The following is a 15836-nucleotide window of genomic DNA, read 5'->3' as shown; positions in this document are numbered from 1 at the left end:
AAAAAAATCAGACTGAGATTGAGACCACCATAATCATAAAACATCAGTATCAGTACTAGTACCAGTCCTAAACCGTTCTAGCAAAGAAAGTATCAAAACCAGACAGTTCTTCAAACAGTCAGCTACAGGGCATTCTCAGGTACAAAAAAAAAAAAAAAAAAAGTCAACACCTTTATGCTGAAATGCAGTTGCAGATGTCGCTTTAATACATAAGGTAGAAATACTGTAATTTTGGTGTTTTAAAGCAGTTCCATGGCAAAGTCCCAGAGCATGCCTGTGTTCCCTTACTGGAGGTACACACAGTGGCTGGAGTGTTAACTTATCACGTTGGCTATCAGCTGACTGGTGGAATACACATTATCCATTTCTGATATAAGCAATTTTTATGGATCATCCAGTATTGAAGATGTCTTTCTCCATTGCAACATGTGCTGTGTAATGTATCCTTTTCCTTCCCACTGGAAAGGATAAACCAGGTGTATTTACCACCTGTATGGGGTTGCTGACACTGACAGTAACTGATGGGGTCTGCTGGTGAAGATGTGGACAGAACAGTTTAGTCAGTGTTCTGGCTCTATCATGACAAATCCACTGGAAGTAAGTCAGACGTTCGTTGCTAATACTTTTCTCCCTTTAAAGCACATTGTTACTTGCTGGCATTTTTGTCAGGTCATCAAGTAGTTACCTCTACCCCAGTTGCTCATGGCTATTTGTCTCAAAAAAGCAAGCTGTTATATCCAAGTAAGGACATAGGCAAGCTTACGCATAGGACAATATCTGTAAGAACTTATATTAAACTTTGCACTTGATCCTCTACAAGGTCACATTCTCATTACAGCAAGAACTAAAACCAATGAACTACCATAAAAGGAAGTATTTCCTTCTGTACATTATTTTTATTATTTACATAATACAATATAGCATAGATGCTGGGTAGCTTATGTGCAATACATAAATATGAACTATCTGTACATGTTTGCATATCTAATAACTCAGAAGAACAAAGTTAGAAGCGAAAACCTGACACTTTTAATAGTGAAGTAAAAACCAAGACTGAAAACTGCCAACAAAAATCAGGTAGGAGTAGTGCCTTGTGTATGTATGTAACTATTTACAAATGAGAACAGGCATTACCACAACACTAGTCTAAACCGTATTTGTTTATATAAAAAACACAAGTTTCATACATCACAAAAACCCCTTCCATTATAACACAGAAGTGATATATATTACCAGACAAGCATCAGTGAAAAATACTGCCTTTTCTAGAGTTGTTATTGTACAATGCCGTAGATAACGCAGCCCATGCAATACACCCAAGAACACTACAGTCCTATACCCAAGTACAATTAAAAATTATAAAGCAGCCCTCCAAGAGTGGTTCCAGCTACCATTTAAGTCTACAGCAGCCATGTTAGGTATGGTTTTCCATGCAGAACGGTGCAATCGTTACATTTAAAACTAGAAAAATTAATTCCTAATATTCTTTTGAACTTGGAACACACAGAACATAAGTAGTACATGAATAATAAACTGCTCTAGTATTTTAGCAACTTATTCAGACCCGTGTTGCTTGATAGAGATGCTGTGATATGTCTAGAAACATTTGTAACTGTGTTTTGAAAACCAATCTTACAATATTGTGCTACACAACATTTTCAGCTAGGCAAGGAAAAGCGGACAACTCTGTTGCAGGCCAGTTCTTAAGCTCCTAATGGGACATTTCCTTTGGGAACTTTTTTTCAGGATTCTTAAGTTAAGGTAATCTTTTACAAAACAATTTTCTTCTTATATGTATCTGATTTTTTACATTTTTCTCACTGTAGTTGTTAAGTGACTTAAATATGGCAAAGACGCTCATCTTACTGTGATGGTAGACCCCTCTACACAGCTTGCATTCTGCTGGAAAACTAAAACGGGAGTGTGGCAACTAAAAGTAGAATGAGATTTTAAATGATAGAAGTAGACTGCCAACTGTTTTGATGTATCCTTCTCCAAAACAGGCATATAACATTAGCCGAACATTAAATACCTCATGCACATCTCAAAAGGCAGAGCTGCTGCACACATGCAGATTGCATACATCTGTTTGGCACATGTGAACTAGAGTCTGTCCTCTGTGCATGTGTATTCCTGTACAGGTTTCTGATCATCCATCTATTCTGGGGAGGGCATATACATTTTCAAGGGCTGTATCTATCCAATTCTGCCTGTAACAAACACCCAAACATTTGAAGTATCATTTAGACAGACAGGACTAGAAGTAAAACTTTGGAAAACAAAGGAAAATGACCATGCACCTGCTCTTTTCATGGTTTTTAGGATGTATTGAAAAAAAAGCCCCACAAAAAGTCAGTCAGTCTTTTCACAAGCACATTAATTTATATTCTCTGAATTTTTTCAGCCACCACAACTGGATTCTCTTTCCTGATTTTTGCTGCAGCTTCTGCTTTGTAATCATATGGGCAATTATGCTTGTCAGAATAACGGTGAAGTCCACAAAATAGGTTTCCACATCGGCAGTCAAATCCTGAAAAGTGCACAGAAAAAGAAAAAATGTTACTTGGAATTAGTTTTTAATTGTGGTGTTAATTAAGGGTGCAGTCACTACAAAGGGGATATGTTTGTCTACTATGACATACAGAGTAAGAAAAAAAAAATGGACTTACTAAGTTGTGTGAATTGTGAAAAAGCTGATAAATCTAATAAAACACAAATTTTGTCAAGTTTAATCTAGCAAGAGGTAACTAATAATGAAAATTTGTTTAAAATTTTATTACAGGTATTCTCATACCTGTAAGGCCAACCTTCTTCCTGCACATGAAACATCTGTTCTTCTTTGGTTTCGGCAGTTCAGCAGCTCTCTCCTCACTCTCTGAAGTACCAGGCTGAGAAACTGATGGGCTTGGTTGAGTAACAACTGTTAAAAGCACACAAAGGAAATAAGGGTTAAATTTGCTTTTCTAAACTTCATGAGGTATCCAATAGTATGCATACAGTAAGAATGAATTCAACTACTAAGATCCTGACATCTGTTGCCTACAGTACTACACTAACTAGTCTAAAAACATGAATCAGAAATTAAGATTTTTATCCACTCCTTCCGACTACTTGAGACACTCAGATTATTCCCCACATTTCAACCAGCTAGAAAATATATGGCATTTACTCTATATATCTACACAAGCTTGAAAAGCATGACAGAAATTCCATGTACACTTTTTATATTTAAATAAATCATATGATCAAGTAATACTTAATCTAAAAAGTAACAATATTGTCACAGCTAAAGTTGCTGAACACAGATACCTCTGTAGAAGATATAACTAACAGGAACATATTTTAGGAAAAAAAAGAAAAAGAAATTCAGTAATGTGTTCCTGCAATAGTACTGGGTTGTTTTGCCACTTCTGCAGTGAAGTCAGGTATCTAAAGCAGTTCACCAAGACAGCAGCTAGAACCCTAATTCTATGACAGATCCAGAACACAGCTACAAAATACACAGTTATAAAGAGCCCTCATTTAAATAACAAAGTGCAGATTTGCATTGCATATTTGTATTTTTTGCAATTTATTCCGTTTCGGTGTTCAAGCAGGTATAGTCAAAATGAGTACTTTCTCAATTGCCTCTTCAGACATCTTTAGCACATATTTAGACATGGCTGTTTTATTGCAAAAAGTGTTTTACCCCAAAAGTTTAATTTTTTTAAATTGATATCCTCTTCATATCCAAAACTGGAACTAAGGAAAGCTGAGAGATGCACTTGTACACAACTGTAATACCTGCTCTTGGTACAAGTTTGCTGAACACTCTCAGAGCATGATAACATCTATCATAACATCTATTTATTACAAAATGCGTTTCATAATAAATGGAATACATAAGCCTCAAGGACATATTTGCAGTCAACTTCATACAAATATTGTTTGTTAGATGATATTCTTTTGAATAGTACTTGCTTTTTAAAATTGTGTTTGCATTGTCATAGAAAACTTCACAATTCACTGTACAAGAAAGGCCCCAGGCAAGACTTCAGAATATAAATAAGACTTATAAGCAACAAACTCTCAGAAGTAACAGGGAACCTTCAGTGCTCATCACCAAGAAATTCCACGCAGTAAAACAAATGACTGCTAACATTTTTTATATCTCTACATCATAGCAACAGTGCTAATGAACAACCAAGGTCATTTACAACCTGATGGGGTTTTTTTGGTCACATTGCAGATATTTTATAACATTTTTTTGGTGAAAAGAATTTGTTTTGATTAAGATTTTCTAGATGAACAAATATGACAATCTGAACTTGTCTTTAAATCCTAAGCAAATCACTGTTCAGTACCAGTTTGTCTACTAGAGAGCCTGAGACCAAAAACTGGCCTAACAGCCAGCAATATCACAAACTGAGTGTACCTGTTAGATGTTATGCACCTTGGCTAAGAACTGTCAGCTATGGCCTTAAAAAAATACAAAGACTGAACACCTCCCCAAAAGTATAGTCAAATCTCTTTTTTTAAGATTTGTTATATTGCTAGTTTGTTTCAAAATGAAATGCTAATTGTAAGCCAAACCTGATGAATAACAGGAACCAGAAACACACACATTGCAATTTGGTGTGTAGTTAGTAAAGAGAAAGCTTCATCTGTGTCAGAAGTAACTTAAAATTTTGAGCCCTGGGAGCATGCATGCTGTTTCAATCATATGCTAAATAAAATATAGAGGGGGGCAAATCAACAGTAACATAAAGTCACTCCCAACATACACTAAGAAAAAATGAAAATGAGAAGAGAACCATTTATATCACTGCCTAACATGTCAACAAGGAAGCAAAAATTAAAACTTCCCAGGAATTACCAAGGCAAAAAGACAGCTTAGTAGATCACTCCACCACAAAACAAAGCCTCTGAGAACAAATTAATCTAGGGAAAATGTTACCAATTACTACAAGCATACTTCCGTCTTAGGATCAAGAAACTGCAACAATGGCAGCCCACAATGTGTAAAGCGATGAAAGTGATTCTAAGAAACTGCAGCAGCACGTTCCCTGAAAGAGCTGCTGAACAGGATCCTTCCCCCACAACTAAAATATCTTCCAAGGAGGAAAAGCAGGACACAACATGCAGTAATAGTCACTAAAAGGTACCAAGCCAAGAGGGGACACAGCTCCCTAAATCCAAATTAAAATGTTCCATTTATTACTGTCCAAGGATAAAGGATTCTGCTATTATTTTATGCCAGCAGACTTTAGTCTGATTGGCTTTTATGATGTTAAATGTTCATAAATGTGCTTCTGAGAAATGGTGAGGACAGACAAAAAAGTTGCCCGCCCTGTCCCCTAGAGCTCAGAACAAAATTCCTTTTTCACCAATCTGCAGATGAAAAATACTGAAAACTGCAGTTGTTCTGCCATGACATCAAGAGCCTATCTAAATCAAAATACTGTTCTTACAGTAGGTTTGCCACAAAAGGCTTCCTTTAACACAAAAGACAAATCCAGCTGGGCAAGTACAATTCCGGTCCTCAAGATATTAACTTAAATTCATGCCAGAAATCACAGTGTTAATCAAAGTGCTCAAAATGACTTATGTATCACCAAAGAACAGGTAGCTGAAGAAGTGCCAAAAGCTGTAAAATAGTGGTTACTGGTACCTGTCGACCTGCTTCCTCAGTAACAGTGTTCAGATGAAGCAAACTCCTCACCACTAAAAATTCTCACCACTGTAAAAGAGCTCTTACTGGCACGCATGCACTTTTTCGTCCTGATCTCCAAACTGGAGAAACATGGAATTGAAGAATGGACTACGTGGTGGATAAGGAATTGACTGGATGGACACAGCCAGAGAGGTGTGGTCAATGGTTCAAGTCCAGGTGGAAACTGGTGATGAGTGGCATCCCTCAGGGCTCTGTCTTGGGAACCCTGCTCTTGAATATCTTAATCAGTTACACAGACAGGGATTAAGCGTATCCTCAGCATGAAGGAGGGGACGCCAGACAGGGAGATCTGGACAAACTTACGAAATGAGCTCAATACCTGTCCATCTACTCTGCTACTGTAGACCCCATCTGGAGTGCTGAATCCAGCTCTGGGGTTCTCAGCACAGGAAAGACGTAAATCTGCGGGGTTAACCAGAGGAGGGCCACAAAGATGATTAGGAGGCTGAAGTACCTCTCCTATGAAGCCAAGCTGAGAGATGGGATTGTTCAGCATGGAGATGACAAGGCTCTAGGAAGACCTTACTGAAACCTCTCTAAGCTGAGAGGGATAATAAAACAAAGGGATAGATTTATATGTGGGCAGATAGTGATAGGATCAGGGGAAACACTTCTGAATTACAAGATAGACATATATTAGATGCTAGGCAGAAATTCTTTAAGAGTAGTGATGCACAGGAACAGAGGACTTAGAACTAGATGATCTATAAAGCCCTTTCCAACCCAAATGGTTCTATGGTTCTGTGTAGTCCCCTCCATCACCCTGGTCATGTCCCCTCCTGTCTCTGGCTCAAGACCTGCAAAGATTTACTTCACTCAAATTTCACCAGATCAGTTCCCCTAGTACAATGCCAAAAACTTTAGGGACAACTGATTTCCAGAACTGGGTAAGCTTTTATTAACACTATTTTGGTCTTATATGATTGCCTGTAGGCACTATAAATATGCATTACCATCATGGCCAAAGATGGCTACTATCCTAGCAAATTAATGATGAAGACTAACCTAATCCTATACTGGATGTGTCTCCCTGAAAAAGTCTACACAAATGCAGGCATTTCATCACGAATTCTGGAAAATTTCCTTCAAGTGTTGCCTAAAGATAAGATGCATCCTTACAAGAGGAGCAGCAAGGCCACTGATGGAACCAGTCAGCCACAGGACAAAGTACAACAGCTACTCAATCTACATGCAAAAAGGTTCTACGAACTGAAGAATAAAGGTCTTAGACTCATGGGAATGCCATGCAAAATTAAGAACTACACTAAGAACGTTCAAAGCTGTCAGCAGCTTTCTTATATAAAACAGTACGGCTACTTAAAAAAAAAACATGTATCAGTATCAGTATTACAGAGCTTTCACTCTGAAAAGGAATGAATCCAATATTTCAGTTGAAGAAAACACCCTGAAAATCCATCAGTACTATTTTCTAACATTCCCCATATCTAAAATGACCAGAAAGGGATACAAAAGTAACAGAACAGTTTTTAGAAGCTTCTCTGACTGAAGAAAAATTCACCAAAATAAAATCTAAACACCTTAAACTTAAAGGATAACAATGGCACAAATTCCTGAAAGTGCAGGGAAATTAAGGACTGTGACTTGATGAAGGTAACTGCTCCCAGCATTGAAGAAACAGAAAAAAACAAAACAAGAGAGAGAAAAGGTCAAGTCAGAAGTTATCCAAAATACATTAGATGCATTTCTGCAGTTATGGAGCTGAAACAATAGTAGTAGTAACAGAAGTACTAACACAATACAATCCTTATACTGCGCATTAGCACAACTGCCCTGTTTTCAGCTGGGATAGAGTTATTTTATTCTCAGTAGCTGGTACAGCGCTGCATTTTGGATTCAGTATGAGAATAATGCTGATATATTACTAGTGTTAAATAATAAAACCAGTGTTTTAAATATTGCTAAATAGTGCTTTTACTTGAAAACAGGGACTTCTCAGTTTCATGTGCTCTGCAAGCAAACAGGTGCACAAAAAGCCAGGGGAGAGAATCACTGGGACAGCTGACCTAAATGAACAAGCCAAAGGAATAGTCCACACAACAGAACACACTTCCCAATGTATAAATGGGGGATGGTGACTGGGAGCTGCCAATCACTGCTGGGGAATGAGCTGGGCATCAGTCAGCAGGTGGTGACCAAATGCAGTATGCTCCACTTGCGAAGTCTCTGGAGTTTATTCCTCCTTCTCATTACAATTATATTGTTATTACCATCAGCATTGCTTATCTTCCTTCATTTTAATTGTTAAGCTGTTTTTATCTTAACACATGGGGTTTCGTTTTCTCCTCCACAAGTGTCCTCAGCACCGGAGAGCAAGAACTGAGTGAGTGGCTGCATAGCACTTAGCTATCAGCTGGGGTTAATCTAAGACAAGGTGCTTGTACATAAAACTTTAGTCTGGAAGGATGGGCAGTACCTATTATGCTTTGTCGAACTTTTGCTCAGGAACTGTAACTTCTATGCCAACCTATGTGCCTGTGATGAAAGGCTGCAGAACAAACCTCCATCATGCTTATTTTCATGTTGAAGAGTGGGAATATAAATGTTCTGCAGCATGCCACTCAATTCTCCATGCCTAACTCTAACTCTTCCATTTGCGTATTTAACACCTTAAATTAATATGCCCCATTAATACAACATACTGATTCCCCAGTTTCAGTATCACACAGAAACACAGTTTAATTTGCTTATCATAAAGACTTGACATGCATGGTGTATCACTATTAGAATAATAATAATAATAATAATAATGTGCTATCACCAACACACAGAGTGCCAGCAGTTAGGTCCTCAGTGTTTTTCTATGCAGTGGACAGCTTCAGTGCTTACAAGAGACTTAATTTCTGAAATTTTTCAATCAGGAGTGTTTACTAAAGCTACAGCAAGCATGGGAAACATGAAGACAAGCTAATTACTTCAAACACAATCTAGAATTACCATATCAGACTGTGTTACTAATACAATGGAACTGTTTACAGTGAGCAACATGGTGAAATTACTACAGTCATGTGTGAAAACAAACCAGAACAAACAAGGCACTCATTACAACCAGATTTAAGGAACATCATGTACGTCCATCTTGATCTTACCAGACATCATAAGCTACCTTACTTACATCTTACTCACAATATTAACTGCAACACACTGCCTCTACCTACAGCATAGCAAGGGAAGTAACCCATTACAGGGTCCCTCAACTTGAATCCCCAACAGCTGTAAAACAGCTCTAATCCTAACAGCTTGATAGAGCAAAGAGACAGGCCAACCAGCATTGCCTGCTGTCTTCTAACACTGCTGCTGAATGGAAGAGTAAGTTACAGCACGGATGGAAGTTAACAATATTTGGGTATTTTTAAAATATGCAACTTACAGAATACCATTATCAGTCCAATTTCTGGTTTACTTTTTCATAAGGCATACTACTTACATATAACACTAATCCCTAAATCAGAGCATTACTGCATTAAAAAACCCAACCCAACCAAAAACAAGCACAAAAAGTACTACGCTCTTGAGCCAGTGCTGATACTGTGTCTGGAAACCCTGACAGACCTGACTAGAGGCTGATCATTTAGCAAAATAATCACCTATAAAAGTCTAAGAAAATGCTAAAAATATGCTGTGCATTAAAACAATACAATTGTTGAAACAAACTTGTTTTTAAAACCATTTCTTTTTAGTGCTGTATTAGTTTTGCATGGCCTGGTCTTGGTAGTGCAAGGCTACAGAGGTGGCTTTTATCAGAAGATGGTAGAAGCTTCTTCCGTGTCTGGCAGAGCCAATTCCTGTAGCTCCAAATTGGATTGTGCTGTTTTCTGGCCAATCAGAAACGGTGGTAACAGCTCTGTGGTAACATATTTAAGTACAAAGAAAAACAGAAGCTGTTGCACAGCATCAGCTGTAATCACTTGTGAGAAGAACAACTCTGCAGACACCAAGGTCAGTGAAGGAGGGGCAGGAGGTGCTCCAGGCATTGGAGCTGAGATTCCCCTGCAGCCCGTGGTGCAGACCATGGTGAAGCAGCTGAGACCCTGCAGCCACAGAGGTCCACGGGGATGCAGAGATCCATCTGCAGCCCAGGGAGGAGCCTCACACCAGAGAAGGGGGATGCCTGAAGGGAGGCTGTGACCCCATGGGAGACCTGTGGAGAGAGGGGTTCTGCTCCCAGGCTGGAGCAGCCTGTCCTTGAAAGACTGCACCCCATGGAAAAGTGACCCACCCTGCAGGAGTTTGAGGGCTGCCCTTGCCCATGGGATGGGCTCATATTGCAGCAGTTCTCAGGGACCTGCTGCTCCTGACACACATTCATGTTGGAGAAATACATAAAGAGCTCTCTTCAGTGAGAGGGACTTCATAGTGCAGCAAGAGAATTACTTCTCTCCCTGAGCAGGAGGAGCTTTGGGTGATGAACTGACCACAACCCTGGCTCCTGGCACCACTGGGGTAGGAGGCACAGAGGATGTGGGGGGAAGGTGTTTTTAAGGTCTGTTTTTACTTCTCATTATCCTGCTCTGATGTTGTTAATGATAAACTCCACACCTCTAATTCAAGTCTGTTTTGCCCCTGACAGGTATCAGGGGAGGGATCTCTCCCCGTCCTTATCTCAACCTATTAACCCCTCATTTTATTGTCTCTCCCCTGTCCAGCTGCGGAGGCAAGTGAGGCTTTGATGGGTGCCTGGCATGCAGTCAAGATTCAGAGCACTTCAACAAGTTACAAGAAAACAATCATGTCAGGTACAGCGGAGTTACATCCACCATGCCTTTCGTCAGATGTTAAGGTAAAATTGTCTTAGCACCAGGTTTCCCCTAAAGGCAAATCTAGGTTGCAAAATCAACCTGAGCAAAGTAAAAACACAAAATCCCAACAAAATCAAGAGAAGCAAGCTTGTTAAACTTCATAGTTTATTTTTTTCACAACTTCTCCACTTTCTAGTCAGTTGTTTCAATTCCAAAAGCAAAAGAAGTATAATTTTATGCTACAAGACCGCAAAAAAAATTAATTTACCAGATATAATCCTTCTTTTAAACTTTCTAATTTGTAAGGGAAGCATACAAAATCTCTTTTGCTAATGAACAGCAGGCAAAAGAGAATGTGACTTCATACTGTCAAAGATACAGCTCATGATCTAGTACCATCTGGTTATGAAATTGTCTCTAGTGTCATGCTATGCTTAGAGCTACACAGTTATTTCATTAACAACTCCATGACTGCATTATTTTACAGAATCATATCTCAAAGAAAGTATTAACTTTTGTTGCTATCAGGTGATGCAAATTATTTACCATTGTTCCAGCTTGTCTTCAAGAGACCAACACATAACGGATGCTACTGGAAAAAAGGAAGATAAAAAATCTGCCTAGTCCAGACACACCAGGAATTTTTAATAAAAAGTCTTGGCCAGCTTCTCTTGCCTGTAAGACAGAGTAATGCACCACTAAATATAGCCAACACTGTTAAATTAAGATGTCCAACAAACTGTTAGAACAGTATATAAGGACATTATCTTACACTGTCTAGGATCTATGCCAAACAACAACACTTAAAAGGGAACTTGGGCATCATAGCAGCTGAGGCTGCCCCATGAATTTACAGGTATGTTCTCTCAGAAGGTAGTTTTTTCAAGTTTTCAAGTTTTTCCAGAGCCATTTAAGTTCTCTGGTAGTATTTCCAACCATCTCTACACAAGCTTGTGACAGCTTTTACTGGTTTCAACCTGTGATATCATTTACTACAATTCCTAAGTATCTTTGAGCTGCTTTGGATTTTTCCCCCATTCTAATCAATAGTGAGCAGTGCGACCTATCATACAGCTGACCCACAGTACCTGAAAAACAGGTTATACATCAACAATAACTAAAGACTTTCTTTGCAGCTGGAAAAACGACAACTAAGAAAAGCAAAATCACCTATTACTTCTGCATTGCTACCATTTTACGTATTCCTATTTCCTTTTTGACACATTCCAGTGGGATTTCATAACACACCACAATGTGTTAATGAATATTGGTGCAAAGTTTAAATTACTTTTCAGTCACATAGTGAAGCCTCTTCAAATGATGTCAGCTACAGAAATTTAATAATTGCAAAAATTCCCTCTTAAGTCCACACATAATGAAAAAACACAATATATTGTATAGCTGTACTTTAATTCGTATCACAGAACCTTGATTTTGCATGACTTATGAAAATGGTAAAAACCCTTTGTACAAATACTGAGCAAATTAACATCAAGAGTCAGACCAGTCTTTGTTGGCAAAGATATAACTAGATAAAAACCACTTTGATACAGTGCTTAGTAGCAACTGATGCTGTTTTTATCTCAATGACTTCAAAACTGAAAAAACAGATTTTACTTTCAGCTTGAGTAAACAGATTTCCTACTACATATCAGTTTTTAGTTTTTAAAACTGTTTCAGAACTGGTAAATTAAATAAAAAACTCTGGATTTGTTAAGAACAAAACAGGTGCGTTAAGATATCCATTTGAACAAACTGGTACAAATTTAGTTGTTCACTAGTTAGGTTAAGCAAGCTGTCCTCCCTCCCTCTCTGCCTCACTACAAGAAATAGCTCAGTCATCAAAGTTTTACTACTCCAGCTACAACTATCCAGCATGAGAATAAAACTGTTAAACGGACAATTCACACATAACAATTAAAGCTGCAACTACCCTACCTCCCTGAAACAATGCATTGAGTATATCTACAGATTATTCAATTAGTTCAAGAACCCTAAGCAACTTCTGTTAATGTTTCTAAACCACCTATTCTCCCTTCCCCAACAGCCTCACTTGTCTGTAGAATGGAATTTATTAAGTACCCTTCTCCAAACACAACAGGCCATTTTGACTGCCATGAGTCAGCTGGAATTGTTCTGCTGGATAACATACCGAATCCCAAGTTCCACTTCAAAACAGAACACCTTGCCCTAATACGATTTTAGAGTGCCTCACCTTTAAAAACAAATGTTAGGGATCTAAAAACACCCTCATAAGTGTCAATTCTTTTACTAACAATTAACATATATTTTAAAGCTGTTCTGGAACTAGTCCTTTTTCTTTATTCTGAGGAGACTGTACTCAAAAAGCATCCTAAACACATTTCTTAAGACTACCACCACAACAGGAGATGGCTACTCAGAAAGTAAACACACCCTGCACTCATGTTAAGACAGTGGTTATGCCCAGTGTCGCTGATAACATACCTGGCTCAGTCTCTGTTTTCGGTTTTAATTCTTCCTCTCTTGAAATGCTCATTTCTGTCATTTGCTGTGTTACAGGCAAAGCGGCAACAGGCACGTTTCTGTTTAAGCACAATGAAACACAAAATGTACATCAGTTTTACATTAGTCATAAAAGCTTGAACTGTTCAGACCCATTAATGAACTACTGGTTCAGTCACTACTGATACATTTTCCTGACTTATGTTTCTACTATCTTCAAAATACACTTCTTTATTCTATTTTAGATTCTCTAGAAAAAAACAGGCAAGCCTGTAACAAATTAGTTCCGTAGATAAACAAAAACAATTCCTTTTACTGCAGCACTACAACACCAAATATCTGAATGATTTTTCAATTTACATGGATTCACAGAGCCCTGTCAGGCCCGTTTTCTTCTGCAGGCACTCACCGCAACAGGGCAGGATTGATGCAGGCCTTCTAGCACACTCACAGCTCATTCAACCATCACAGTACAACCTCAATTTTACCTTGTTTTTTCAGATGTGCTGCCAGCAGCACCTTCACAGTTGTTTAAGCTAGTGTCTGCTCTCTGTACAGATGCAGAGTCTGAGGTAGGACTGTTTGAACCACTGGTTGTTCCTAGGTAACAAGAATTTGACAAGTTATGAACAAATCGCAGAAAACACATTAATCAAATAGACTCCTATACAGCTATGAACTGCTTGCATATAATTTTCAATGCTACTGCTCATTACTTTTTACTTAAAGACACTTTTACTTAATAACCAAAATAGAGATTGCATAAAATAATGCTAACAGAAGTGGCTAAGTGGGAAAGCAAGTTATGATTGAATGCCAAGCAAACCAGAACAAATTACACAGAAATTATTTTTATCTTTACTGTGCTTTTAAGTAGTATTTTCTTAGAATATTCATTCTTTCAGTTCAGCTTTCAGAAGTTCTCCAACAAAACATTCTAATATTCCTTGTAATCCTCTGTAAATTTAATTTCTACAGAAATACAGAAACCCAACCCCCAACAACTCCCCACACCCTTACCCATTGGGCTGATTCTACCACTATTCTGCTGTCGCTGAAGATGTTCTTTGTAGCAAACAGAACACATGCCATTTGTTCTAGGATTTCCATAAAATCCACATCCTGTACTACACAGCATGGGCCCTGGGGTCTGGTTTGTCTCCTGAGTCATCTCGATGCTGTAAATAAAATCAAAAACTGCATTAGGAGCTGGCATGTCACCAAAATCAATCACAGGTTAAACGTATGAAGAATTAAAAGAATTTTAAGCATGCCTGCTCACCAAGTGATATCACCATTCTTAAAGAGGGTTATATGAACATTAATATACTGTTCAAGAGCACAATTTATTGCTAAGTAACATCATTACGAACCTTTAAGACAAGACAGTGTCATCATACTAATACTGAGAAATAATATACTTGCTGAGCACTGAACTGCATGTGCAGGTTAATTTGACAGCCAAAAAATCTCCTTAAGTACCAGCTTCTGCACGGGGATATGCAGAATAAGTAAGACTGAGCTCAAACCCACAAAACAGTTCTGGAAAATAACATAGCTTATTTTTCTGGACTCCAGTAGAGCCAAGAGACTCCAGCAGAAAAGCCCTGCTTTTTCAGCACAGATCTTACATAATTTTGAGGTTAATTTCACAATTACTCTCACAACACTCTTCCAAGGGAGATAACAATAACAATTCCAAACTACTGAGTATGTTCTGTTACATAGCTTACACATTTACAGACCAAAAAAACCCTTCTCTAACCAGGTTGTGTCAAGACTTCTAAGACCTCCAGAGCCAGTCAGTGCTAAGCATGTTAGAAATAATATCTTCACCTTCACCACCTGTTAACCTCTGAAAAGCAAGGTTAGTAGAAAACGGCATAGCAGCTAAATCCTTGACTCCCAAGGGCAATAAAACTGGAACACAGTAATCATGCATTTGCTACAAAGAGAAGTAATGCAATAATATTGCACTAAAATTTAAATTTAGTAGAAGCTGCACATATGGCATCTGAATACATTTTAGTATAAACTTTGGATTGCTGTTTTCCTATTCAGAAACTGTCACAGTAAGAGATATTTGACAGCTGAGATTTACTAGAAGTCAAAAATGCCAAAAGTAAATTCGTTACAGCGTAGAGAAAAATGATTCTAATTAAGAGAGCTCACAAGTAGTACTTATGTTTCCCTAGTACAACTGCAACTGACAGGTGCCTTTAGCTAAACTAAACTTCTGGGATGACAGTAAGCAAAACCGGGAGAAAGTAAACAAGCAAAATTCATCCTGTCAGCTAGTGGTCACAGGACCTAATTTTCCAATTATAAATAGCTGTATTATTTATAGTTTTGTAATATCTTCCCGGTATAAATAGCATTCTTTCTGGCTACAACATGACTTCTCACTTTATCTGATACAGTTTTACAGCCAAACACACCAGTCAAAGTAGCTACAAGAAAGCCCGACCCACCTAGAGGAAATCTAAAAAAATCTTGTCATTGACAAGATACAGAATTATGTCTATATAACACAGCAAAACACTACTTCTGCCCTTTTGTTACTAGCCAGGTAAGATCAATATGCTATCAAACACACTGCCAACATCAACTGACCTGTTTAATTTCCGAGTTAGTGCTCTAAAATTTCTCCACTTGCTAAATGTTGCTTTAGACGCCAACTCTAATATTCCAGTACAAACTAGAAACTCAGCAGTTCCTTTGGTCGGCAGAGTCTTACACTACTTGAAATGCATGCCCCTAACAGAACGCTCAAGTCGTTGCTAACCAACGCTGAACAAACAAGTCGTGCTTTTCCAGGCTCCGGGAGACGGCTGGGGTTTCACCCGCGTTCATTTTCAAGGCGCCGCCCGACAAGGGGAACC

At 38.4% G+C, this 15836-nt stretch overlaps 1 protein-coding gene across 1 annotated transcript; it reads right to left on the bottom strand.

Annotated features, from left to right (window-relative positions):
- Positions 1-864: 864 nt before the first annotated feature.
- ZFAND5 (zinc finger AN1-type containing 5) lies at positions 865-14153 on the bottom strand. The gene is made up of 5 exons (XM_031058951.1): positions 13975-14153; positions 13443-13554; positions 12937-13034; positions 2795-2920; positions 865-2530 (listed from the first exon to the last, which is right to left on the bottom strand). Exons 1-5 carry the CDS (start codon positions 14123-14125, stop codon positions 2382-2384), a joined length of 636 nt encoding a protein of 211 aa, XP_030914811.1. The 5' UTR covers positions 14126-14153; the 3' UTR covers positions 865-2381.
- Between the last annotated feature and the right edge of the window lie 1683 nt (positions 14154-15836).

The sequence above is a fragment of the Geospiza fortis genome, unplaced genomic scaffold (genome assembly GCF_000277835.1).
Source record: "Geospiza fortis unplaced genomic scaffold, GeoFor_1.0 scaffold279, whole genome shotgun sequence".
NCBI lineage: Eukaryota > Metazoa > Chordata > Aves > Passeriformes > Thraupidae > Geospiza > Geospiza fortis.
The sequence above is the reverse complement of the archived record's forward strand: the minus strand, read 5'-3'. Positions and strand labels throughout refer to the sequence as shown.

Excerpts from the sequence above, each read along its gene's own strand:
- ZFAND5 (XM_031058951.1), bottom strand. The coding sequence starts at position 14,125 with ATGACTCAGGAGACAAACCAGACCCCAGGGCCCATGCTGTGTAGTACA. Across the intron at positions 13,555-13,974 it reads TGGTAGAATCAGCCCAATGG|GAACAACCAGTGGTTCAAAC; the intron begins GTAAGGGTGTGG and ends CTTGTTACCTAG. Across the intron at positions 2,921-12,936 it reads GAAAACAGAGACTGAGCCAG|TTGTTACTCAACCAAGCCCA; the intron begins GTATGTTATCAG and ends TGCTTTTAACAG.